The sequence below is a fragment of the Ursus arctos genome, unplaced genomic scaffold (genome assembly GCF_023065955.2).
Source record: "Ursus arctos isolate Adak ecotype North America unplaced genomic scaffold, UrsArc2.0 scaffold_10, whole genome shotgun sequence".
Classification (NCBI taxonomy): Eukaryota; Metazoa; Chordata; class Mammalia; order Carnivora; family Ursidae; genus Ursus; species Ursus arctos.
This window is the reverse complement of record NW_026622764.1, coordinates 49696270-49720722: the sequence shown is the minus strand read 5'-3', so window position 1 is coordinate 49720722 and position 24453 is coordinate 49696270. Positions and strand designations below refer to the sequence as shown.

Sequence of the window (24453 nt, the reverse complement as noted above, 5' to 3'; positions counted from 1 at the left end):
CTTACTGATTTATAAATAATAATATATTAACTCACATAATTTTAATTTGCACATAACAAGAAATATACATAAAAGAATTTTAATTCTTGATTAGGTTTTTAATGTCAAATGTTAAGATACCACAGGCCAAGGCTGGTTTTTAAAATAATCTGATTCTATTAAAATTCTATGATTTTTAAAAAATTTCATTTATTTATTTGACAGGGGGTGAGGGAGCACACAAGCAGGGGGAGCAGCAGGCAGAGGGAGAGGAAGAAGCAGGCTTCTAGCTAAGCAAGGAGCCCAATGCGGAACTCTATCCTAGGACCCTGGGATCATGGCCTGAGCCAAAGGCAGACGCTTAAATGACTGAGCCACCCAGATGCCCCAATGTTCTCCAGTAAAGACATACACTAGCCTTTTTTTATCCTCTCTTCTCCTCTTTTCTGCTTTCTCTCCTTACTTATATATCCAATAGTGATCTCCCCTTATACTGTGCCTTTTCTGAATTTAATGCCATGTCATTAGACCCTACTACACTATCTACTTAAAGAACTCCCTCAATCTATCAGTCTTTTTTTTTTTTTTTAAGATTTTATTTATTTATTTGACAAAGAGAGAGACAGCCAGCGAGAGAGGGAACACAAGCAGGGGGAGTAGGAGAGGAAGAAGCAGGCTTCCAGCGGAGCAGCCTGATGTGGGGCTCGATCCCAGAACGCCGGGATCTCGCCCTGAGCCGAAGGCAGATATTCAACAACTGAGCCACCCAGGCGCCTCTCAATCTATCAGTCTTAACTGAAATCTGTCTTCATATTGAGGTGATTGCCAAAGCCTCAATGGAATATATAACTGGTAACTATGTGAAATGAGAAAAACACACACCCTTGATGTAGAAGCAGGTCCCATGGGAGCCCTTGGCTAGGGCTACTATTTTTATGGCACCCCTTTATCTGGGAAAACAAGGCTCTATGATCCCGTTAAGCAAATGGACCATACACTAGATTTCAGTCTCTGCAAAATGCACAACCATGGGTGGCAGTCCTAGGGCACTGTTCTGTCTCTAATTCTTTGAATGGATATTAACTCATTCCCTCATGCTGTTCCATCATAAAACCAGGAGGCAGTATCTACTTTCTGTTAGCATTCTGGACTATTTCCAGGCTGTGACTTTTTTAAAAAAGATTTTTATTGAGATCATAATGTATGCTTTGATTCTAATGCACTGTAATAAATGCCTTCTCCTCTGAGGTTCATACCACCGTCTATACGGTTCTCTCCCGTGCTTCCTTACACAATAATGACTTTTGGCCACTACTCCATATTCACTGATGACTTTAACCACGTTCTTTCTATTCAAACTCATCATCCTGGACCTTAAAACTTCCCTAACCTGTTCTGTGAGCTTCACAATCAATGACTTTTGCCTTCAACTGTATTTCAGCTACTTAATGTTATTTATTTTCCCTCATATATAGCACATACATAGTATTCAAATATTAAATCCTTACATCAATGTACCTTTTAATTTGAACTATGTCATCACTCAAAAATGCCCTACCTGTGAAATTTAGAACTCCAAAAGCACCCCCACCTTTAGCCACAGTAAGTTATTCTTCTGGCTTGCTGGCTTCCTTACTTCTAATATACCTCCTGTCCAACCTTGTTACCATCTCTAATGCCTTAACATCTCCTTGTGTTTGAGTTTATTGACCTCATCTAGATTTTACATCATTACAGAGCATCACATCCACAGGGAATAATTTTTTATTTTGATCTTTTTAAATCAATGTAAGTGTACTCTTTAATTCCCATAACCTATTTCACCCATCCCCCACCCATCTTCCCTTTGGTAACCTTCAGGTTGTTCTCTACGGTTAAAGGTTTATTTCTTGGACCATCTTTCCCTCTCTTTTTCCAGTTTGCTCGTATGTTTAGTTTCTTAAATTCCACACGAGTGAGATCATATGGTATTTATTTTTGTCTGGCTTATTTCACTTAGCATTATACTCTCTAGCTCCATCCATGTCATTGCAAATGGCAAGATTTCATTCCTTTTTTATGGCTGAATAATATTCCACTGTATATACATACACCATATATTTATTCATCTATCAATCAGCATTTGAGCTGCTTCCATAGTTTGGCTGTTGTAAATGCTGCAATAAACATAGAGCTACATGTATCCCTCTTAGTGTTTTTGTATTTTGGGGGTAAATACCCAGCAGTACTGGATCCTAGGGCAGTTCTATTTTTAACTTTGTGAGGAACCTCCACACTGTTTTCCACAGTGGCTACACCAGTTTGTATTCCCACCAACAGTGCACAAGAGGGTTCCTTATTCTCCACTTCCTTGCCAACACCTGTTGTTTCTTGTTTTAGAGTTTAGCCACTCTGACAGGTGTGAGGTGATGACTTCCTGTAGTTTTGATTTGCATTTCCCTGATGATCAGTGATGTTGAGCACAAATTTTACATCCTTCATTAAAGAGCTCCACATCCACACAGAATCATTTTATTAACATTTTTTTTGCTAGCACCCTTAAATATCTTTGTCCTTATTTGTCTCTTGTGTGGGAGCTAAAAACCTCCAACATGGATCTATCCAATCACTGGTCTATCAAGTGTTACGGGGAAAAAAAAATTACACAATCAGACTTCAGGTTATATTATAAAGCTATAATAATAAAAACAGTACAATACTGGCACAAAAATAGACACACAGATCCACTGAACAGAACAGAAAACCCAGAAATGAACCCACAATTTTATGGTCAATTAATCTTTGACAAAGCAGGAAAGAATATACAACAGGAAAAAGACCATCCTCAATGATGGTATTGGGAAAACTGGTCAGGTACATGCAAAATAATGAAACTGGACCACTTTCTTATACCATACACACAAATAAATCCAAAATGGATTAAAGACCTAAATGTGAGATCTGAAACCATAAATCCTAGAAGAAAGTACAGGTAGTAAGGTCTCTAACATTGGCTGTAGCAACATTGTTCTAGATATGTCTCCTGAGGGAAGGGAAATAAAAGCAAAAATAAACTATCGGGACTACATCAAAATAAAAAGCTTCTGCACAGCAAAGGAAAACAAAACTAAAAGGCAACCTATTGAATGGGAGAAGAGATTTTGCAAATGACATAGTCAATAAAGGGTTAGTATCTAAAATATATAAAGAACATATACAAACCAACATCCACGCAACAAAGAATCCAATTAAAAATGGGCAGAAGACATGAACAGACATTCCTCCAAAGACATACAGATGGCCAACAGACACATGAAAAGATGCTCAGCATCACTGATCATCAGGGAAATGCAAATCAAAACTACAGGAAATAATGTTTATTGCAGCATTATTTACAATAGCCAAACTATGGAAGCAGCCCAAGTGCTCATCAATAGATGAATAAAGATGTGGTATATGTATATACAATGGATTATTATTTTTTAATATTCTTTTTTATTATGTTATGTTAGTCACCATACAGTATATCCTTAGTTTTTGATGTAATGTTCCATGACTCATTCATTAGTTGTGTATAACACCCAGTGCACCATGCAATATGTCCCTCCTTAATACCCATCACCGGCCTATCCCAATCCCCCACCCCCCTCCCCTCTGAAGCCTTCAGTTTGTTTCCCAGAGTCCATAGTCTCTTGTGGTTTATTCCCCCTTCTGTTTACCCCCCCTTCATTCTTCCCTTCCTTCTCCTATCAATCTCTCTATTTCTTATTTTCCATAAATGAGTGAAACCATATGATAATATACAATGGATTATTATTCGGCCGTAAAAGAAGGAATGAAAGCTTGCTATCTGCAATAATATGGATGGAGCTAGAGTACAATATTAAGTGAAATAAGTCAAAGATAGGTACCATATGACGTCACTTGTGTGGAATTTGAGAAACAAAACAAGCAAAGGGAAAAAAAAAAGAGAGAGGGGGGAGAGAAACCAAGAAACAGACCCTTAACAATAGAGAACGAACTGATGGTTACCAGAGGGGAGGTGGGTAGAGGAATGGGGGAAATAGGTGATGGGGAATAAGGAATGCCTGTGTTGTGATAAGCACTGGGTGGTGTATGGAACTGCTGAGTCACTACACCATACACCTGAAACTAAAACTACACTGTACATTAAGTGTACTGGAATTAAAAAAAAAATCACACAACCATACAAACTGGGAAGACTTCAAAATTTATGATACTCAGTGTCAGCAGAGAATTAAACACTGAGTAGTAATGTGTCTCCAGGTATTTCTTCCTCTAGTCCTCAGTGGTTATTAAAAAGAAATATTTAGGGGCGCCTGGGTGGTGCAGTCGTTAAGTGTCTGCCTTTGGCTCAGGGCGTGATCCCAGAGTTCTGGAATCGAGCCCCACATCAGGCTCCTCCACTGGGAGCCTGCTTCTTCCTCTCCCACTCTCCCTGCTTGTGTTCCATCTCTCGCTGTCTCTCTCTGTGTCAAATAAATAAATAAGGGGCGCCTGGGTGGCGCAGCTGTTAAGCATCTGCCTTCGGCTCAGGGCGTGATCCTGGCGTTCTGGGATCGAGCCCCACATCAGGCTTCTCTGCTAGGAGCCTGCTTCTTCCTCTACCACTCCCCCTGCTTGTGTTCCCTCTCTCTCTGGCTGTCTCTCTCTGTTAAATAAATAAAAATCTTTTAAAAAATAAAATAAAATAAAAAAATAAAATCTTTAAAAAAAAAAGAAAAAAAGAAAAGGAAATATTCAGCTACATACGGCTGAGTAAATAATGGTGTATTCATACCACAGAAAACTATACATTATTTTGGTGGATGAAGACTTACTGATGTCTTTGTGACAGATTAAATTTCAAAACAATTAAGACCTTATTATAGTATGACTCCATGTTTTATTTTATTTATTTTTTAAAGATTTTATTTATTCGACAGAGATAGAGACAGCCAGTGAGAGAGGGAACACAAGCAGGGGGAGTGGGAGAGGAAGAAGCAGGCTCATAGCGGAGGAGCCTGATGTGGGACTCGATCCCATAACGCCGGGATCACGCCCTGAGCCGAAGGCAGACGCTTAACTGCTGTGCCACCCAGGCGCCCCTGTTTTATTTTATTTTAAAGATTTTATTTAAGAGTGAGAGAGAGCATGTGCATGAGTGGGGGGTTGGGACAGAGGGAGAGGGAGGAGCAGGCTCTCCCTGCCAAGCAGGACGTCTGATGCAGGGCTCGATCCCAAAACCCTGGGATCATGACCTGAGCAGAAGGCAGATGCCCAACCAACTGAGCCACCCAGGTGCCCCCAGTATGACTCCATATTTTAAAATAATGTATGCGAGTCTGAATAAAAAAAAATTATAGACCAAGAAAACACCAAGATGTTACAGTGCTTTCTCTGGGAAGTAGCAGGGATATAGGTAGTCTGTCTTTGTTTATCTGTATTTTGTAATATTTTATTTGTTTGAAATTAATAGTATTGAGATGGGGGTGTGTGCATGGCTTAGTTAGTGGAGCATGTGACTCTTGATCTCTTGGTTATGAGCTCGAGTCCCATGACGGGTGTACTTACAAAAAAAAAGAAGATATTACTTAAAAATAAAATCTCAAAAAAATAAAACAGCAACAACAAAGAAATATAAACATCATGAGATGGCTACTATAAGGGCTTTGCTGCTGTTCCTCTACAAACTGGATACATCCCTTGGCCTAAGCTCCACCAAGAATTATGGGGTGATTAGAAAAATTCTAGGAAATGACAAGATCCTAGATGTGGCCTGTAAGTACCCTCTCTCCGGCATCCTTGAATTTCCCTCACTACTTAGGCCAGTAATGTTATCCACATTATCCATTATCCACAGGCCATAGATCAATGCTATGTGTCTTTTTTGCTTTGCCACCTGGGCTCCTGAGTGTTCCTGGAAAGATCACAAAGCAGGACTAGCAATACTATAGAAATGTCTAATTTTACTTTTCTGACATGGCTGGGGATTCAGCAGCAACCTGTCAATCCCTTACTTGGTTCATTTCCTCTCCCACACCAGCTCAGTGACTGTTTCAATTCATTAATGTTGTCAAGCTACTCAAAGCTCCTCACTCTCAGCAAGCAATCTTGATTTTTTTTTTAAAAGATTTTATTTATTTCTTTGAGAGAGAGAGAGAGTGAGCACAAACGGGAGGAGAGGACAGAAGCAGACTCCCTGCCAAGCGGGGAGCCCGATGTGGGGCTTGATCCCAGGACCCCAAGATCATGACCTGAGCAAGAGTCAGAGGCTTAACAGACTGAGCCACTCAGGCACCCCTTGATTTCTTTATAAATGAGTAAATTGAGGCTAAAAAGGTATGATTCTTTCAACTTCCTCCCTGATACCAACTCATCCATGCTCCTACCTTCTTACAAAAAAGGAAAACCTTACCTTCTTACTGAAAATGAGTTTATTCCTTGTTCAAGACCAACCTATCCACCTTGTTGGTATTCCCATTCTACCTTCTTTGGAGTCCCTCTTAATGAAAACATCACTATCACAAATCTCTCATGATTAAGAGTCAATGCGCAGCCATCACCCTAACAACCAATTTCTAGTTTTTGTTTCATATCCAAACCACATATACACCATGAACAACTTTTCAATTCCTCTATAACTGGAGTCCTTCCGTCCTTCCTTCCTCCTTCTTTCTCTCCCTCCCTCCCTTCGATTTATTTATTCATTTGAGAGAGACAGAGACAGTGAGCGAGAGCACAAGCAGCAGGGAGGGGGAGAGGGAGAAGCAGATTCCCTGCTGAGGAGGGAGCCTGACATGGGGGTTGATCCCAGGACCCCAGGATCATGACCTGAAGGCAGACGCTTAACTGAGCCACCCAGGCACCCCTTTATTTATTTTTTAAAGTTTTTGTTCAAATTCCAGTTAGTTAACATACAGTCTAATATTAGTTTCAGATGTACAATATAATCTGAGTTCTGCCACCTCAAACCCTGGTGAAACTACTAGATGGGCTTCAAGAACTTCTTTACTGTAAAATTCAATGGACATTTTTCTTGTTCTAGACCTAATTATTCCTTGACGCTCTCTATTCTTTTGGCTTTTTGGACCTTAAGTTCTTCTGCTTCTCTGCATTACCTTTTTAGCCACTCTTTTCGTTATGGGCTCCTCTTTCCCTGCCTGTCACTTTAATGTTAAATGTTGCCCAAAGTCATTTTCCCAGGTTATCTCACCCATTTTGAGATTTAAATTACTACCAGTATGCTGATGATACTCAAATTAGTACCTCTAGCCTAGATATAGATACTCAGACTTGTACGTTCATACAGCTCTCTAGATGTTACAGAGGTATCTCAAACTTAAGAGGTCTAAAAATGAACTCACTGCCTTGCCACCAGGTAGATACTCGTAAGTGGTATAACCATTTATCCATTTGCTAAAAATCTATGTCTTGGCTTTATTTCTATCTTCATGAGAAAACTGAGTAAGTCTGTCGAGCTTTCTATAAATTGGTAAAGTTCTATAAAGAGTAAATCAAGAACCTACCTTAAACTTTATTTTTGGCTTTGGTGTTTCTGTAGAGGCCTCTCCTTTTTCTGTTTCCTTTTCCCCATCAGAATCACTATGAGAATCTGATGATTTAGACTCTTCTAGGGTATCAAGTGACTTTTCATTGACCTTACTAGAAAGCAGATCGCCAGAGTGTGGAATGAAATCATCAGGTTTTTCCCATCTGGATTCTATTCAAAACATTTTAATAGTCATGTTACCTATTCTATTCAGAAGTAATTCCCAATATAATACTCCCTGTCACTTACAAATGTGTTATTTTTTTAACTTTTTTCATAATATACTACTAACATCACTGCATCTATCTTACACTATCACTCGATCAAGAAGATAATAAATAAGAGTTCCCAAAGCTCTTGCCCTTTTATCTTTTGAGAGCTGATTTCAATCTGGATTCCAGATGCATAAACTACAGCCCCTATGGAAAGAGACCTAAGAATTGGGCAATACCTTCTAAGGACTGTCACACTTTATCTGACACCAGTATCAGGAAACACATGCTAATGAGCACACATCAGATTTCCTAGAATTTATTTATCATGAAGATTTTCTGGGATCCTCACAGAGTGAAATCATACTGTGAAGACCTGAATGAATATAATTTGTCATTTTTATACTAGGAAAAAAATAATCTCCATTGAACTCTACTGCCATCCAGTGGTTTACTGGGCTTTTAGTTAAATGAAAGCATTTCTAATTATCTTGCAGTTAGTCTCTATTTTTAGTGTACTAAAAGGGAAAGGGATCCTAAGATTTACTGTCCAACTGAGACAGTTTTAAGAGTGAAAGGGGCTGTATCAATAATTACACTTGTCTACATATAAACTGAAACTGTTTGAGGGCAAATCAATTTGTATAGCCTCTTATTAAAAGAGGGTGCTTTCCAGGGCACCTGGCTGGCTCAGTCAATGGAGCATTCGACTCTTGATCTCAGGGTTTGAGCCCCACACTGGGTGTAGAGATTACTTAAAATCTTTAAAAAAAAAATAAGGTGCTTTCCAACATAAAAAACATTATTTCCTTATCTATATTTCACATGAGTAACAAAAAAAAAAAACTTTCAGGAAATAATTTAAGCACCTACTACGTATCAGGTACTGTTCTGGGCACTTTATAGATACCTGACCTTTATGACCCTAGAGTATACATGATCATCTCAATTTTACTTAAGAGCAACTACAGGTTCAGTGACTTGCCCACAATTAGATAGCTGGTAATGGAAGAAGCTATGCATTGAGCTCAGATCCAACTCTCCACCTAGATTATGACTATATTATTTCATCTTTAGAAAGATTCAGTACCTCAATTTTACTGAGCTAAAACCATTACTATTGTTGTATCTACTTGGAGGCTAATAGGGCCTTTTCCTCCTAAAAGATTTAATGTTTTGTGTTTGGATAGTAGAAATTTAATAAATAAATAAAGCCTCTCAAAGTTATGCTGATACTACACACATTCTGGTAAATTTAATTGTAGGAGAAACTACAATTACTTGCTGACCCATTTTATAAAATTAAGTTAGAAAAAATGTTAACTTGAAAAACTTAGATAGTAATTAGGAAACAATAGTTATGTATGTTTTATAAATATTTACATATAACTGAAACATTAAATTAGTAAAAGTGAAAATTTGACAATCTCAGCCACTGCTAAAATAACTTCGGTTTTGTTTTCTTAGAAGGAAAAGGCAAGTTGAATTAGGTGATTTCTAAGGTACCTTTCAAGGTAATGATTATATTTCTATAATAAACTAAAAACCAATAATAGGAATAAAGTAAAAATTATTTTTAAAATTTGTGAATGGAGTATCAATTTAGAATAATGAGCAGCACAGTATATTATACATGAAAATCTTCCTGCTTTTCCACTGTATTGTTTTAAAATTACAGAAGTAATACATGCTATGGAATATGTTGATCACTATACTAAAATTCCCAAGTTCCCTTCATCAGCAGGCTAATAATCAGTTCCAGGTACAATTTTATATAGTTAGGATAATCAAAGGTAGTACTTACCTCCTGTTTCTATATTATAGTAGTAGGTATAACCATCTTCACTAACTCCTTCTACCCAAACAGTCTTCCCTGCTGTCTAATGGGAGGAAAAAACCAGCATAAACTGAAGATAATGATGTAGTTACACTATATTAAATAACTAAGGCAGAGAATCAGCTACCTTCCCTTTCCTCTTAATACCCGGGAGTTAGAGGAGCAGTACTGATTATGGCCAGGAAGCTGGGTTTGAACACAAATCATGAACTAACTTTCACAGAGAGAAATGTCGCACCTCTGAAAGATAGGAACAATTCCTTGCAGATGGACAGGGCCATGTGAATGGCAACTGACTACAAATCAACTGATAATATTTGCTCTGCATGGAGTTTTTAGGTAGATATCACTTTTTCACCTCCACCCAACCTTCTCACAAAAGAATTATAGGAAGAAAGGAACAAAGTGTGTGTAGGGGGGCTTCTTTGGAAGTAAGTTTGCTTAACAGAACTCTTTTACCAAAACCCCAGAAACCAATCAGTTTAAAGCAAAGACGCTATCAATGTGCTTCAGTTACCTTTTTTAAGTTTCCTTGAAATCCTTCTGGTCTCTCCCACTGGGACGCTTAAAGCAAAATATACTGCATTAATAAAATTTTTTCACTTAAGATAAACTTCTAAAAAATTTAATTTGGCAAAAATTTACAAGACATTCAATGTGTACAAAACACTACAGGCCTATAGTTAAACATATAACTGAAAAATAAAAAGAAATAATATACATCCCGGTAGTATTGTACAGAACACATGTGAATGATATTTAAGAAGGAAGAACAGAATGAAGGATTAGAAGTAACTGGGACTTTCACAAGAATTATTAGACTCAGGGCTTTTCTTAAAGACTTCACGGAATTCAGGCTTAACGGGATTTTGTTGTTGTTTTGTTTATTTAAAGATTTATTTATTTGAGAGAGATAGGGAGAGAGCATGCAAGCAAGCGTGTGTGCCCCTGTGCATATGGGAGGCGGGGCAGAGGGTGAGAACCCTAAGTAGACTTCCTGGGGACCATGGAGTCCGACGTGGGGCTTGATCCCACAATCCATGAGATGACAACCTGAGCCAAAACCAAGAGTTGGATGCTCAAATGACTGAGCCACCCAGGTGCCCCCAGGCTTGAAAAGTTTTTAAAAGTTTACTATTATATTTTTTTTTACTAATCTCTACACCCAACACAGGGCTCAAACTCATGACCCCAAAATTAAGAGTCATGTGCTTTTCCAACTGAGCCAGCCAGGTGCCCCAGGCTTGGTAAGTTTTGAAGGAATGAGATGGCTTTTTGACATCCTGGGGAGGGGAGTGTGAGAAATAGAATGAATGACTTAAGAGGAGCAAGATGAAAGATGCAGGAATTAAAAACAAAAACAGCTGACCCTTGAACAACATGGGTTTGAACTGTGCAGGTCCACTTATAAGCAGATTTTTTTCAATAAATATACTGGAAATTTTTTGAGAGATTTGTGACAGTTTAAAAAAATTCACAGAATTCAGAGAAGAAAAATTAAGAAAAAGGTATTACTATAAAAATACAGTATGTAATATGTGTAACACACAAAATGTGTGTGTCAACTGTTTATGTCATCTGCAAGACTTCCAGTCAACAGTATGTTATTAGTAGTTAAGTTTTTGGGGAGTCAAAAGTTATAAAATACCATATGATCCAGTAATTCCACCATGGGCATATACGCAAAGAAAATGAAAACACCAATTTGAAAAGATAAATGCACCCACCCCTATGTTTATTGCAGCAATATTTATATAATATAATAATGTCTACTATTATATGTAGACAGGATACAGAAGCTACCCAAGTGCTCACTGATAGATGAGTGGATAAAAATGTGAGATACACATCTCTTTCTCTCTCTCTCTCTCTCTCTCTCTCACACACACACACACACAATTACTCAGCCATAAAAAAAAAAATCTTGCCATTTCTGACAGCATGGATGAACCTAGAGGATATTATACTAAGTGATATAGATCAAACAGAGAAAGACAAATACCATATGATTTCACTTACATGTATAGTCTAAAAAAACAAAACAAATAAAACCAGACTCTTAAATATTGAGAATTGATGTTTGCCAGAAGGGAGGTGGATGGGGGGATAGGTGAAATAGGTGAAGGGGATGACCAGGTTCAAACTTCTAGTTATAAAATAAATAAGCCATGGAGATGAAGAAAAGGACAGCAGAGGGAATACAGTCAATAAAACTGCAATAGTGGTGTATGGGGACTACACTTGTGGTGAGCATGGGTTAATGGGCAGAATTGTCAAATCACTGTGTTGTATACCTGAAACTAATATAACACTGTAAGGCAACTATACTTTAAAAAAAAAATTATAAGCAGATTTTCAACCACATGAGGTAGGGAGGGGTCGGCGCCCCTAACACCTGTGTTGTTCAAGGGTTTTGCCGAGAGCAAGAATATACACAGTAGAATGGCGAACAAGGGAAGCAAGCAAAGGGAATTAGAAGGGAGAACACATAATAGTTTTTAAAAAATCTTTTTAAAAAAAGATTTTATTTACTTATTTATTTTAGAAAGAGGGAGGAAGGGGCGCCTAGGTGGTTCAGCTGGTTAAGTGTCTGCCTTTGGCTCAGGTCATGGTCTCAGGGTCCTGGGATCAAGCCCTGCATTGGGCTCCCTGCTCAGCAGGGAGTCTCCTCCTCCCTCTGCCTGCTGCTTCCCCCTGGCTTGTGTTCTAAAATCTTAAAAAAAAAAAAAAAAAAAGAGGGAGACAGAGAGAGCACTTTGGGGGGGGGGTGAGGGGAAGCAGAGGGAGAAGGAGAGAAAGAGAGAGAATCTTAAGCAGACTCCACCCTGAGCCAGGAGCCTGAGGTGGGGCTCGATCCCACAACCCTGAGATCATGAGATGAGCTGAAATCAAGACTCGGATGCTTAACCAACTGAGCCACCCAGGAGCCCGATTAATAAATAGTTTTTATATAATTTGAGAAAGACTTATGATCCTTAGTATACAATCATTTGTGGTTCACTGCTGAACTATCTAGCATGCACTTCTCTTAAGGCTCAGTGCAAATTGTGATTATTAGTATTTCTATGTAGTTCAAAACTGTGATTCTAAAAATCATAGTAATTATAATAATTACAGCCCAAGGTTTTTTTCATGATTAACTCTGATCTCATTTCCTACCCTTCTCATCATTCTTAATTTTTTTTCCTGGATTTTCTTCTTTCCTTTCCTTCGGTATATGTACTACCCACCCTTCATACTTCTTGTTCTCTTTCTCCTTGTGATCTCAAATACTCCTAAAAGTTAAGATATTATCTACATTTCTAGACTCAATTTATTTTCCTAATTCCAGACTCTAATCAGCTACTGAAAACTACCACATGAATGTTCTAGAGGTACTTCAACCTCAACATTACCAAAAACTGAATTTATTATTGTCCCACTTTAACTTACTCTATTTCTGTATTCCATACCTCAGTAAATGGCACGATCATTCTCCTAGCCCTCCATGACATAGCCCCAATCTATTTTTCCAGCCTTTTTCTTCTGCTATGACATCTTCAGAGAACTGTGTATTCTACCTCAATCAGATGACTATTCCCCAAACTTTCAAACTTTTTAAAGCTTCATATTGTTCCACCTGTTTGGAATGCTTGCTTCACCACCATAACAATCTACTACAATCTTTTTCAATCAAAATGTCTATAAAGTGTCTATATCATGCCAGGCACTGTTTGGTGCTAGGGATACAAATGGTGAATAAGAAGACATCATTCCTGATGCTCTCCTCTTAATTTATAGATCAGTTCAAAAGTAATTTCTGCGATAATCTCTCAGATCCACACAATCACAATTAATCCCTCATCATTCGGAGTTCCTATACAATTTTACATCTCTATTATATTATAGCACTTTAAAACTCCTCCTTGTATCATGCTTATTTCTAACCTTAAATTTTATATTTCTGGAGAGTAAGATGCTACATAAATGTATTTACTTATCTCAGAATTTATATGAAAAAAATCCCTAATACATTTAGTTTTAAAGGAAAACAAAAAGATGTTTTTGATATTCCCAGTGGAAAACACCATTGTGTATTTTATTAGAAAGTGATATCCAAAACATGAATAGGAGGGGAGGGGGGTTCTTTACTACAAGACAGCCACACAAAAAAGAAAATGGTTCTGGTTCCCAGTCTGCTTTTGGATAGAAAATCTCTCCCACAGAATATTTTAAGAACCTCTGCAATTTGTAAAGTAGATCTGAAATATCTTATTTCCAGGGAAAATGCTTTATTTCCATGTAGTTCATACTTTTAAAAGATTTTATTGAGAAAATATAAAGCTTTAACTTATTTGTAAGGAGCCCATTCTTTTTTAAAAAAAGATTATTTATTTGAGAGAAAGAGAGATGGAGCGAGAGAGAGCACAAGCGGGGAGGCAGGGGTGAGGGAGACAGAGGGAGAGGGAGAAGCAGACTACCCGCTGAGCGGGGAGCAAGATGTGGGATTCCTTGGAACTTGATCCCAGGACCCTGAGATCATGACCTGAGCTGAAGGCAGATGCTTAACTGACTGAGCCACCCAGATGCCCTGTAAGGAACCCATTCTTTTTTTTTTAATGATTTTTTATTATATTATGTTAGTCACCATACAGTACATCCCCGGTTTCCGATGTAAGGCTCGATGATTCATTAGTTGTGTATAACACCCAGTGCACCATGCAATACGTGCCCTCCTTACTACCCATCACCGGTCTATCCCATTCCCCCACCCCCCTCCCCTCTGAGGTCCTCAGTTTGTTTCTCATAGTCCATAGTCTCTCATGTTTCATTCCCCCTTCTGATTACCCCCCCTTTCTTTATCCCTTTCTTCCCCTACCGATCATCCTAGTTCTTATGAGGAACCCATTCTTAAGGCTTTAACTATGATGTTGAGTCACTGTAAGAAGGGTACCTTTTTAAAGGGCACATGACTTTTTTACCATTGTGGCAAAGATGTTAAGTTACAGTCTTCCATTGCTTAAATGTTCCAATATTAACTAAAACAAAATATAAACGGTCAGTTATCATTCTTTCTAGTTCTATGCCTAAATGACTTACCTCCTGTGATAAGATCATAATAGTAATGGTAACCCTCAGAGGTTATGCCTTCTACCCATCTACCCTTTGAAGGGTCTTTTTTCTTTTTCTTCTTTTCCTTCTGCTGATTTGATGCAGAGGTGGGTGGGATACTGCTTGTTACTGGTGATATGCTTGGCTCTGAAATTTCTGGAGAAAAAGTTATAAGAAAGGTGAAGTACCATTGCAGCTTGCTTTTCTTTTTTTTCTGGTATAAAACACTAATAATGTTATTCCAATCACAAGCGTGACAAGAAGATTCTTTTGGAACTTGACAAATTATAATAAAGCTCATCTGTAAAACTAAATATGCACAAATACCCAGAATTAGAAAACAGGAGTGATAAGGGGAATCTAGTTCTACCAGATGTTAAAACTTACTCTAAAACAACTGGTACCAAAAAAAAAAAAAAAAAAAAAAGTAAAACTGATCCAGGAATAGGCAAACATATGAATGAAACAGAACAAAGAGTAAACAGACCCAAATGCAGATTCCTGGTGCTTATTAGAAAAAAGAGATAATGTAACAAATGATGTTGGATTAACTGGTTAATTATTTGGAAAAGAGTAAAGCTATTCCCCACTCTGTGGCCTCTCCCATGTTTGAACATCAATATAAACTTCAGATCAAAGATATATGTGGAAAAAACCACAAAGTAAAATAATGTTAAACTTAACTACATACAAATCCAAATATTCTGTATAGCAAAAATAAAAACAAAAAAATAAGACAATATAATGCTATGTTAATCATAATAGAATTTTTTAAAAACTAAAAAAAAAAAAAGACAAATAATAAATATTTACAACAAATATGGCTCATGGTTAATGTTCATAACAAAGATTCCTTACAAATAAATCCAACGCTCTAACAGAAGATGGACAAAAAGTACAAAGACAAGACAGTGTGGTATTAGCTATCAATATATAAAATAATAATTCACACTTTGATTCTGCAATCTCATCTCGAGACTAAACTTATGAAAATAAATGTGAAAAAACACGCCTGCATAAGGGTGTTCACTGAAGCATTCGTTCTAACAATGAAAACTCTAAACAACCTAAATGTTAGTCTGGAAGAGATAGTTAAATAAGTTATGGCACTTTTATGGAATTTTGTTATGGCACTTTATACCCTTTAATAAACGATTACAAGTGGTCACTATAATAAGCAGTTTATGCCATTGTGTTATTTAGTTTTTGTGAAAATCGGAGGCTGTATAGCTAGCAAGTGGCAATTCTGGTGGATTCCAAAGTCTGTGCTCCTAACCACTCTGTAGCCACTAAACATGATGTATATCCTTAATTATTTAAAAGAAAGGAAGTATTTGACATTTATTGAGGGAAAAAATAAAACCAGTTCCAAATAGACTATAATGTGGAGTATAACTTAAAAAAGAAAATTCTAAAGATGTCTGGGATAATCTTAAAAGCAGTGAGTTTGTTTTTTTTTTTAAAGATTTTATTTATAAAACAGAGATAGAGACAGCCAGCGAGGAGGGAACACAAGCAGGGGGAGTGGGAGAGGAAGAAGCAGGCTCATAGCAGAGGAGCCTGACGTGGGGCTCGATCCCATAACGCCGGGATCACGCCCTGAGCCGAAGGCAGACGCTTAACCGCTGTGCCACCCAGGCGCCCCAAAAACAGTGAGTTTTTAAAAGTCCTTTCTTTGTACTGCATTACTGTACTTTAAGGGGAATGTATATCCTATTTAAGAAAACAAGGCTATTAAGAATAATTTAATAGGAAAAAATCTTATTTAAATACATTTAAATACAAAATGCTAAGACTGATTTGCTCATAGGGTAGCATATCCAAACCTCCCAATCCATATAATTGAAGAGATGAATTTTCAATGACTCCTCTTTAATTCTGCAGGAACACCTATATCCTTTTTATCCTTTAAGCATACAGCTTTATCCTCATGGAAATACAGCCCCCACCCCTTCCTTTTAACTAACAATGTCCAGGATAATGTTTTTAAAGTCTGGTTACAACTGTCCTTATTTGATGAGGGCAATACCAATTAACTTACTATTCTGCTTAAAAACTTAATGGAAAGAAGTTTTTAGAGAGTAAAGAATATCATTCCATGTTGACTATCCCAACCATTACGCAAGATCAACAACTGGGACTGCTATATACCTGGTTTAAGGACAATGGATTTATCATGGAAGAAATGCTGACAGAAAAGTTTCCGAGTTAAAGCCTAAGTTAATCAACAAGATAGATATATTCTACTTAAATAAATGCCTTGTATCTGGAACAGAGTTATCTTCAAACCCCCAAATTATTTACCTTCTTGCTGGTGACAATGTGGAAAAAAAGGGAATCTTTATATACAACTGGTGTATGTAAACTGGTCCAACCACTATGGAGAACACAGGAGGTTCCTCAAAAAATTGAAAATAGATCTACCGTATGACCCAGCAGTTTCACTTACTCATTGGAAATATAAGCAGGATTTTAAAGAGATATATGTACCCTCATACCTACTGCAGCATTACTCATAAGAGCCAAGATATGTAAACAACCTTAATGCCCATCAAACAAAAGGATGGATAAAAAAGATGTAGTACATATACATAATGGGATACTATTCAGCCATGAGACAGGAGGATATCTTGCCATTTGCAACAACATGGATGGAACCTGAGCACATTATGATAAGTGAGGTAAGTTAAAGAGAAGACAAGCATATATGTGGAATCTAAAAGAGTCAAACTCATAAAACCAGAAAGTAAAATTGTTGTTTCCAGGGGACAGGGGATTGGGGAGTTAAGGCTGATACTGTTTAAGGTTATAAACTTGCAATGAGTAGTACATAAGCCATAGAGATTGAATGCACACACAGTATAATGAACATAGACAACAATACTGTAATAGGTAATGTGATTAATATTGCTACAGTAGCAATCCTATTACAATATATAAGTGCATCAAAGTAACACCTGCATAAACTTTATTTTTGCATAAACCATGTTTTATGTCAAATTTATCCAATTAAAAAAATTATCTACCTTCTAGTGGTAAATTCAGTAATTTGTCCATAAAAGGCTAATTCACTGTAACTCAACCATATAAACAAACATAAGTCATAGTTTTGAGCATATGGATAAAGCAAACTGTGGTTATAATGCAAGGTCTATTTTTTAATGAATAGCTCCTTTTAGCCAAATAACTAAAAAACTCAACTGTGCCCAAAATGAACACTGACCTAAGACAGAATTAAGACTAGCTAACCACCAAGGCAGTATGGTTATGAATGGAGGTGTTAAAAAATGAAGCTTCCAAAGTAAAACAAAAGTGCATGAGCAAAGTCCCACAGTCTAAATACAGCTATGATGCATAGGAAAAGTACTAAGAGCATACTCTGAGTGTATAACCTCTTTATGGAAACAATAAAAGCTCACTGAGCATGACCTCTGATGTTAGTTTTAAAACATGCTGGCTGCTTTTTTACCTGACTCTAAGCCAAGCCTTTTCAAATCCTCTTGGTATGCTTTCAGGGCAGCTGCCTCCATTGCGGCAAACTCCTTTGATGCCTTTTCTTCTTCCTTTGCCTTATCCAGGCTTTTCTGTTTAATCTATGTAAGACACATATAAAATTGAAAGCCAGGTAAAGGACTGATACTAACATAGAAAAACTGGCAAAGAAAGAAAGAAACTAAATTACCTCACTGATCCTCTTTGCCACATTCTCCTTATGATTCTTTCCTCTTTCGTGAAATTCAACACTCTTGAAAATTAATAAGAGAAAATACAAAGGAAAGTTACATCAACATAATGTTCATAGTAAAGTAATAGTAAATATGGGAATAAATATAACAAGACTGAAATTAAAATGATTGACAGAAAAATAATTTTAATGCAAATTGGTCCTTTTTATCAAATGTGAGGGAACTGAACCATGTTATTTATTATTATATCCTCTGACTAGGTTTCCTTTGGTACTTAAAATAGACTATGATGACCATATCAATAGAGAAAAATACAAGGTACCCATGATGACTAATCTAGTGAATATGATTGTAACCAGGACTCAAAGAAGACATGAGGCCAAAAGGAGAGTGGAAAAAAAAACTAACCAAGAAACACCTCTCAACATAAAATGTCAAAACCAGTAAGTCTCTAAAATTTGTACTGCTCTAGAAACACAGAGAATAAACAATATTAGAACTTATTCCTCTAAATTGAGAGAAAAGTAGACAGTAAGGAAATCCTTCTAAATTACAAACAAATACCTTTATACACTGTGGTAATGGTAGGAAATGTACAACTCCTATGGAGGACAAATTGGCACTATCTACCAAAATTTGGCTGCTGGAATAGAGAACAAAGCTCCCTACATACTGATGTGGAGAGAGCTCCAGGACATTTAAAAAACGAACACCAAACTATGGTGAAGGATAGTGTGTATGGTATCCTACGTTTTACCTATGTTGGAATAAAAACCTCTGTGTGCATACAGAAACAATGGAAGAATGGACAAGAAAATGAAAAACAGTGGTAACCTACAAAGAATGATGGTGACTGGATGGGACAAAGGAATGAGTAAATATTATTATTACTTATTTAAAACAGTCAGGAATGCTCCCTAAATTACAAATGTCTGGTTGTATGCAATAAGAAATCTCTGATAAACCTTGCAAAATAAATTTTGTTAATCAAATCTTAGCTAAACTATCCTAAAGTACTACCATGAATTCCTCTTTAAAGTGAGACATTGTAAAACAAAGGTTCACCTGCTATTTTTCATATACAATGGGTTTCCTTTTTTTTTTTTTTAAGATTTTATTTGACAGAGAGAGAGAGACAGCTAGCGAGAGAGGGAACACAAGCAGGGGGAGTGGGAGAGGAAGAAGCAGGATCCCAGCGGAACAGGGAGCCTGATGCAGGGCTCAATCCCAGGACTCCGGGACCACGCTTTGGGCTGAAGGCAGACGCTTAACGACTGAGCCACCCAGGCGCCCCTACATCAGGTTTCCTAAACCTATACCACACAAAGAATATTAAAGGCCCATTAGAAAACAAAATAATTTTGTTTCTAATTCAACGTTAAGTCAATGTATATTAAAAATCCAAGGAAAAGAAAGATTATCCTAGGAGAGATTATTTACTCTTCATGACTCCTAAAATTCATTGAACTGTTTGGGTACCTCAAGGGAAGAGAAACTACCAGTGATTTCTATAGATTTCAAAATTTGTGGCATTTATGTGTAAGGATGGCCTAAGTTAAACAAGATAGTTGAGAGCTTTAGCAACTATCCAAAAGACCAAAAACCAAAACAAAACCCTGGAGAAAAATATCCCCAAACTCCTTGTAGATGGTAGTAAATAAATGTCTACCAAAGAAGTGTAACATTGTTAAAAACAAGGCTACTGTTCTGTGGTGCATGAAACTATCAAGTAAAAAGGACAGGAATATGTACTTAGAAGATACCCCTGTGTTTATGTACTATGTATATATTATTATGACATGCACACAAAGGGGAAAAAAATCAGTGATGCGTTTATGTCTTAAAAAAGCTTAATCTAGATTAAGAGATACAGTAATAAGGTTCTTAATAGAACTGCTATTTTCATATTCCATGAAAGAGATAATGATGTTCTTTAAAATTTAACCATTTATAGCTATAAAGCTCTGCAAATATACTTAATTATTTCTGGAGTAGAAAAGATGCAATAAACTACAATAATGTTCCTTTTTACATATTAAGGGCTTTTGCCCTTTTAGTTTTCTTTTTATATGGTAGTATTAAGCAGCATCATAATGTGGATAAACATGGATGAGATGACCCACTCACAAGTCCATTTTCTGAATGTGACTGAAGGACCACAGAGAAATAATTTGGCTTAATATACAATCAAATTTAAGCTGATGAAAAGGAAGAAGGCTCACGGCTTTCCTACAAGAAATGAAAAGACAATCTTTCAATGTTTTGAAAAATCAAGAGCAATGTGTATGAAGGTGCTTCATAAATACTGAGTTTAGATCAAAAAGAAACACAGGAATACAATATTATTAAACTCTAATAGTGGAATTATCATACAGGCCTATTGTCCGCTATCCAACACTTGCAGTAATCACAGAATTTCTTTGGTTGCGACTTCCAGTAGTCTGCCCTGAAAAAGGGAAAAACAAGTCTAAGCTTATTTATAATTAAAAAGGTAAAACTGTGCATGTTTTTACATCTTCTTAGAGTTTGAAATATAAGTCCCTGCAACTGAATCTCGTCTTGTTACACACATTATCTTGTTTTAGTATATCTCACTGCAGTAGTTAGCTGAAATTGTTGCCACTAGAAAAGAAAAAGTGTGCACCCGATTTAAAACTTCCTTTAATAAAACTGCTTAAAAAAATTTTCCCCCTCATTTGCCACTGTCATCAGTGTGAAGAAATAAGAAACATCTTGGAAAAAATTTATCTTCTCTATGACTTTTTGGTATTTTGGGAGGTTGCTGTAATGGAGGCCTGAAAAAACCTAAAGTTTGTTTTATATTTCCACCAAAAGAGCAAAGAACAAGACTCCTTCAGTGGGAGACTATCAGTTAATACAATTTGTTCTTGAGCCTCAGGGCAAGAGAGAGTTGGAAAAGCCAAGGGCCCTCTAAGCCTACAAGACTCAGCGGGCGGAAAAAGTCGCTACGCTAACCAGGACTGGCCGTTTATACCAGTCGAAGAAGGCGGCGGTGGCCGGAGTCCAACCCCCAAGTTTCACAATACCCCAGGGTTCAAGCGCTACAGAAACGGATAGGGTGCTTGCGACCCCCAACTGTGCAAGTGAGGGAGCAACCCGGTCGCTTCGCGGGCAGCAGTCCAACCTCAACTGGCCGCCAACCTCCCTCCCGAAGCCCGAGCTTCAGGCCCCCAGGGCGCTCGGCAGGATAGCATTTCCAAGCGCCCAGAGAACCGGCCCTGCCGGTCTGGTGCCGGTCCCGAGCGAGTTAAGAGCACCTCCGTCACGCCTCCAGCCGAAAGGAGGTGGGGGGGTATGGTGGTGGAGGGCGAGACCCGGCGGAGAAAGGGACGCCCAGAGAAACAACACCTCGTTGTTTGAGCCTGAGACCCGACTCACATGACTGGACCAGCCGCTCCGCGCGTCGCCCCCGGGTGCGGCTCGAGCTCGTGTTCCCCACGCGGGGCGAATTTGGACCCGGCCCGCCGCGAGGCCCACCGGAGCCTCCAAACGCGAACACCTCCCTCTTTACCCGGGACCAGGGTTCCACGGTTCCCAACTACGGGTGCCCAGGCGACTCAATCCGCGTTCGAAATCTCCTCCTCTTCCCCTCCCCCTACGGGGCGGTACTCCGGGATCCTGAGAGGTGGGGTCGGTATAAAGGGGTTGAGGTCACCGAGAAGGGGTGAAAGCGCGACGGGAACTGAGCCGAAGGACAGAAACCTCACGCCTCAAGTCCCCGCATCATCCCGCCTTCACCCTCTCTCTTCCCCTGGGATCCAGAACCTCCACCCTTCTAGGCTCGCTGGCTCGTGGCCAAGGAGCTCGCGCGCCGCCTCCGCCCCGAACGCAAACAGCTGTTTCCCGAGACGTCGCCGCCCTCAACTTTGCCAACTAGTCCGCACGCACTTTGACCAGCGAAGCAACCCGAACCTGTAGGCTGGGGGCTGTTGGCGGAGTTAGAAAAAGAAAGGTGAAACAGCTGGTTTCGGGGCCGCGAGTTGCTGGGCTTTGCCTCAGAACTTTCCGGAGGCGGCGGAGTAGCCCCGCCCCGCCCCCGCGACGCCCGCGCGCACGGGCCGGGCTAGTTTTTTGCTCCGGGAACGCGTGGGCAGCGGCGGCGGCGGCTCGAGTGGCGCAGAGGCGGCGTGGGGAGCAGCGGCGCGGGGAAGCGAAGCGGAGGCAGTGGGGGCGCGTGCGCTTGTCAGGTGAGTCACGGCTGCGTCTCTATCAGTACTTCCCATATGGTCTAGCGGTTAGGATTCCTGGTTTTCACCCAGGCGGCCCGGGTTCGACTCCCGGTATGGGAACGTAAGAACTCTTAAAAAAAAAAAAAGCCCAAGGGGGGGAATTCATTTTATTTCCAATGTTCTGGCTCTCCTCCTGTCTCCTTCTCCTGATGAGTTTGTGAAAAACGAGCATTAGGTAGTCATTGGTGACTTCGTGACCTGTGCTGCGCCGGCCGCCTACAGGAGCGAGTGCGCTGGGGTCTCTCGCCACCCTCCTCTGGCTGGCGGGGCTGAGCTGCCTGCCGGGGAGTTTCACTTTCCAGGGGCTGCCCTCCAGCCCCTCCGCCCTGAGTCGTCCTTTTCCAGACGCTCGGGAGGTGATGATTAACTCTGGCCTCGCCTTATCTCCTCCCAGCGCCCCCCCTGGGGCCCACACCCTCCGCGTCCGCGGTTTTCCGACGGTCCCAAGTGACGCGGGGCGTGTTCACCCCCTGCCCTCGGCGTCGGGAGCCCGGACCCCCTTTGGAGTCCTTGTTCTCTTTCCGCCGGCTGTTTACGGGACCACCCCCCGCCCCCCGGCACAAAGCCGCCTGTCTCGGGGCGCGCGGCGGCGTGGCGGTCTGGCGAGTCTCGGTACCCTCGGGCGCGCTTTCCCGTCCGCGCTGCTGCCCGTCACCGCCCGATGGGCCGCGTGTCCACCCGGCTGTCCCGCAGCGGCCGAGGCCGCCGCGTAGCTCGGCCCAACCTGACCTCGGGGGCGCTGCTTTCAGCGCACAAAAGTCCCGCGGACTCCAGAGCCACAAACTTGAGTGCCACTGCCTGGGAAGGCCTCTGGGGAAGGGAATCCTCCGCCCCCCTGAATCCTCCCGCCCCGCTTTAAAGCGCGCACACAGGCGCGCGCGCACATGCTGCGGAGAAGAAAAATACCACTATGATGAGATGTCTTTAGAGAAGAAATTTAACTTTCCAAAGGGTCTAACGTTTTCAGCGCCGCCGATAGAAAAATTTTAGGGTGGAGGTGGGGCTTGGAAGAGAGAAAATTGGCTGGAGACTGGGGAGGGGATGTTATAACAAAGTTTCACTGTATTTTTAAATATAGAAGCCCTGTGTTTATTACAAAGAAGGGGCAGCTGTGTCAGCAGCATGTGAGCTGTAAATGAAACAAAAGCGTTATCTTATATGCAAGCTGAAATTAGAAGATGGGGTGAGCTATAATGATTATAGTCCATTGGGCCTTGGGGAACAAATGGAGAAGAAAAAAGTGGCTCTTGTGGATGGGTTTCTGGTCAGTGCCATTAATAAGAGCAGAAGATTGGTGGTTAGTGTGCGCATTCCCAAACTTTTATATTTTAACTACACAGTGAGTTTTGAAATAATCGGTTAATGTGATTCGCATGATTAAGGATTAATCACTTTTACATTATAAGTAAAGTTCCGTAACTGGAAATATTTTATCTCTTCATTAACTCAAATATTTGAATATTTATGACAAGCACCATCACACGCCTTTCAAAGTTCCTGATGTTCAGGTTCGTGTTAGCAGGTTGTGGATACAATACTGAGTGGAATCGTGTTTTCGCTTCTGTGATTAGCTTGCGCTTGACCTTGTGTGAATCTTCCACCTTCTCTGTACTCTGGGTTTATAGCCATAAATTTTTGATAATATCATTCAGAAACTTTAGATAGAGTTGCAAGAATTGTTGAGCAATTCTTGAATAGGTAATGCAAGTGGAAAAGTTTTATTTATGTGGGGAAGGTTTTATTTAAATGAAGAGTGGGTTGTGTCATTATTAAGAAACCATTTACTAAAGAATTCAGTCGAAATTTGAAAGGAAGGAAAGACCCCTCTGCCGTGTCTCCGGAGAGGTCTTAACTCTTCTTGACCTTG

The 24453-nt window shown here is 39.5% G+C and overlaps 2 protein-coding genes and 1 non-coding gene across 5 annotated transcripts in view; 2 read left to right on the top strand and 1 right to left on the bottom strand.

Annotated features, from left to right (window-relative positions):
* WBP4 (WW domain binding protein 4) overlaps positions 1-21970 on the bottom strand; it is a 69031-nt gene extending 47061 nt beyond the window's left edge. For both annotated transcript variants that reach the window (XM_044381848.3, XM_026493367.4), the window contains exons 1-8: positions 21736-21970; positions 20710-20782; positions 18333-18395; positions 18120-18243; positions 14639-14806; positions 10077-10123; positions 9527-9602; positions 7488-7681 (exon numbers count right to left, since the gene is read on the bottom strand). In XM_044381848.3, coding sequence (XP_044237783.1) covers positions 7488-7681; positions 9527-9602; positions 10077-10123; positions 14639-14806; positions 18120-18243; positions 18333-18395; positions 20710-20782; positions 21736-21737 — 747 coding nt within the window. In that variant the 5' untranslated portion in view covers positions 21738-21970. The remainder of the gene's footprint in view (positions 1-7487; positions 7682-9526; positions 9603-10076; positions 10124-14638; positions 14807-18119; positions 18244-18332; positions 18396-20709; positions 20783-21735) is intronic.
* Positions 21971-21982: 12 nt separating this feature from the next.
* The window catches only part of ELF1 (E74 like ETS transcription factor 1), a 102160-nt gene continuing 99689 nt past the window's right edge, over positions 21983-24453 (top strand). For both annotated transcript variants that reach the window (XM_026493366.4, XM_048215531.2), the window contains exon 1: positions 21983-22544. The gene's annotated coding sequence lies outside the window, so the exon portion shown is untranslated. The remainder of the gene's footprint in view (positions 22545-24453) is intronic.
* TRNAE-UUC (transfer RNA glutamic acid (anticodon UUC)) lies at positions 22575-22646 on the top strand. The gene has a single exon. It is a non-coding gene; the product is annotated as a tRNA-Glu (tRNA).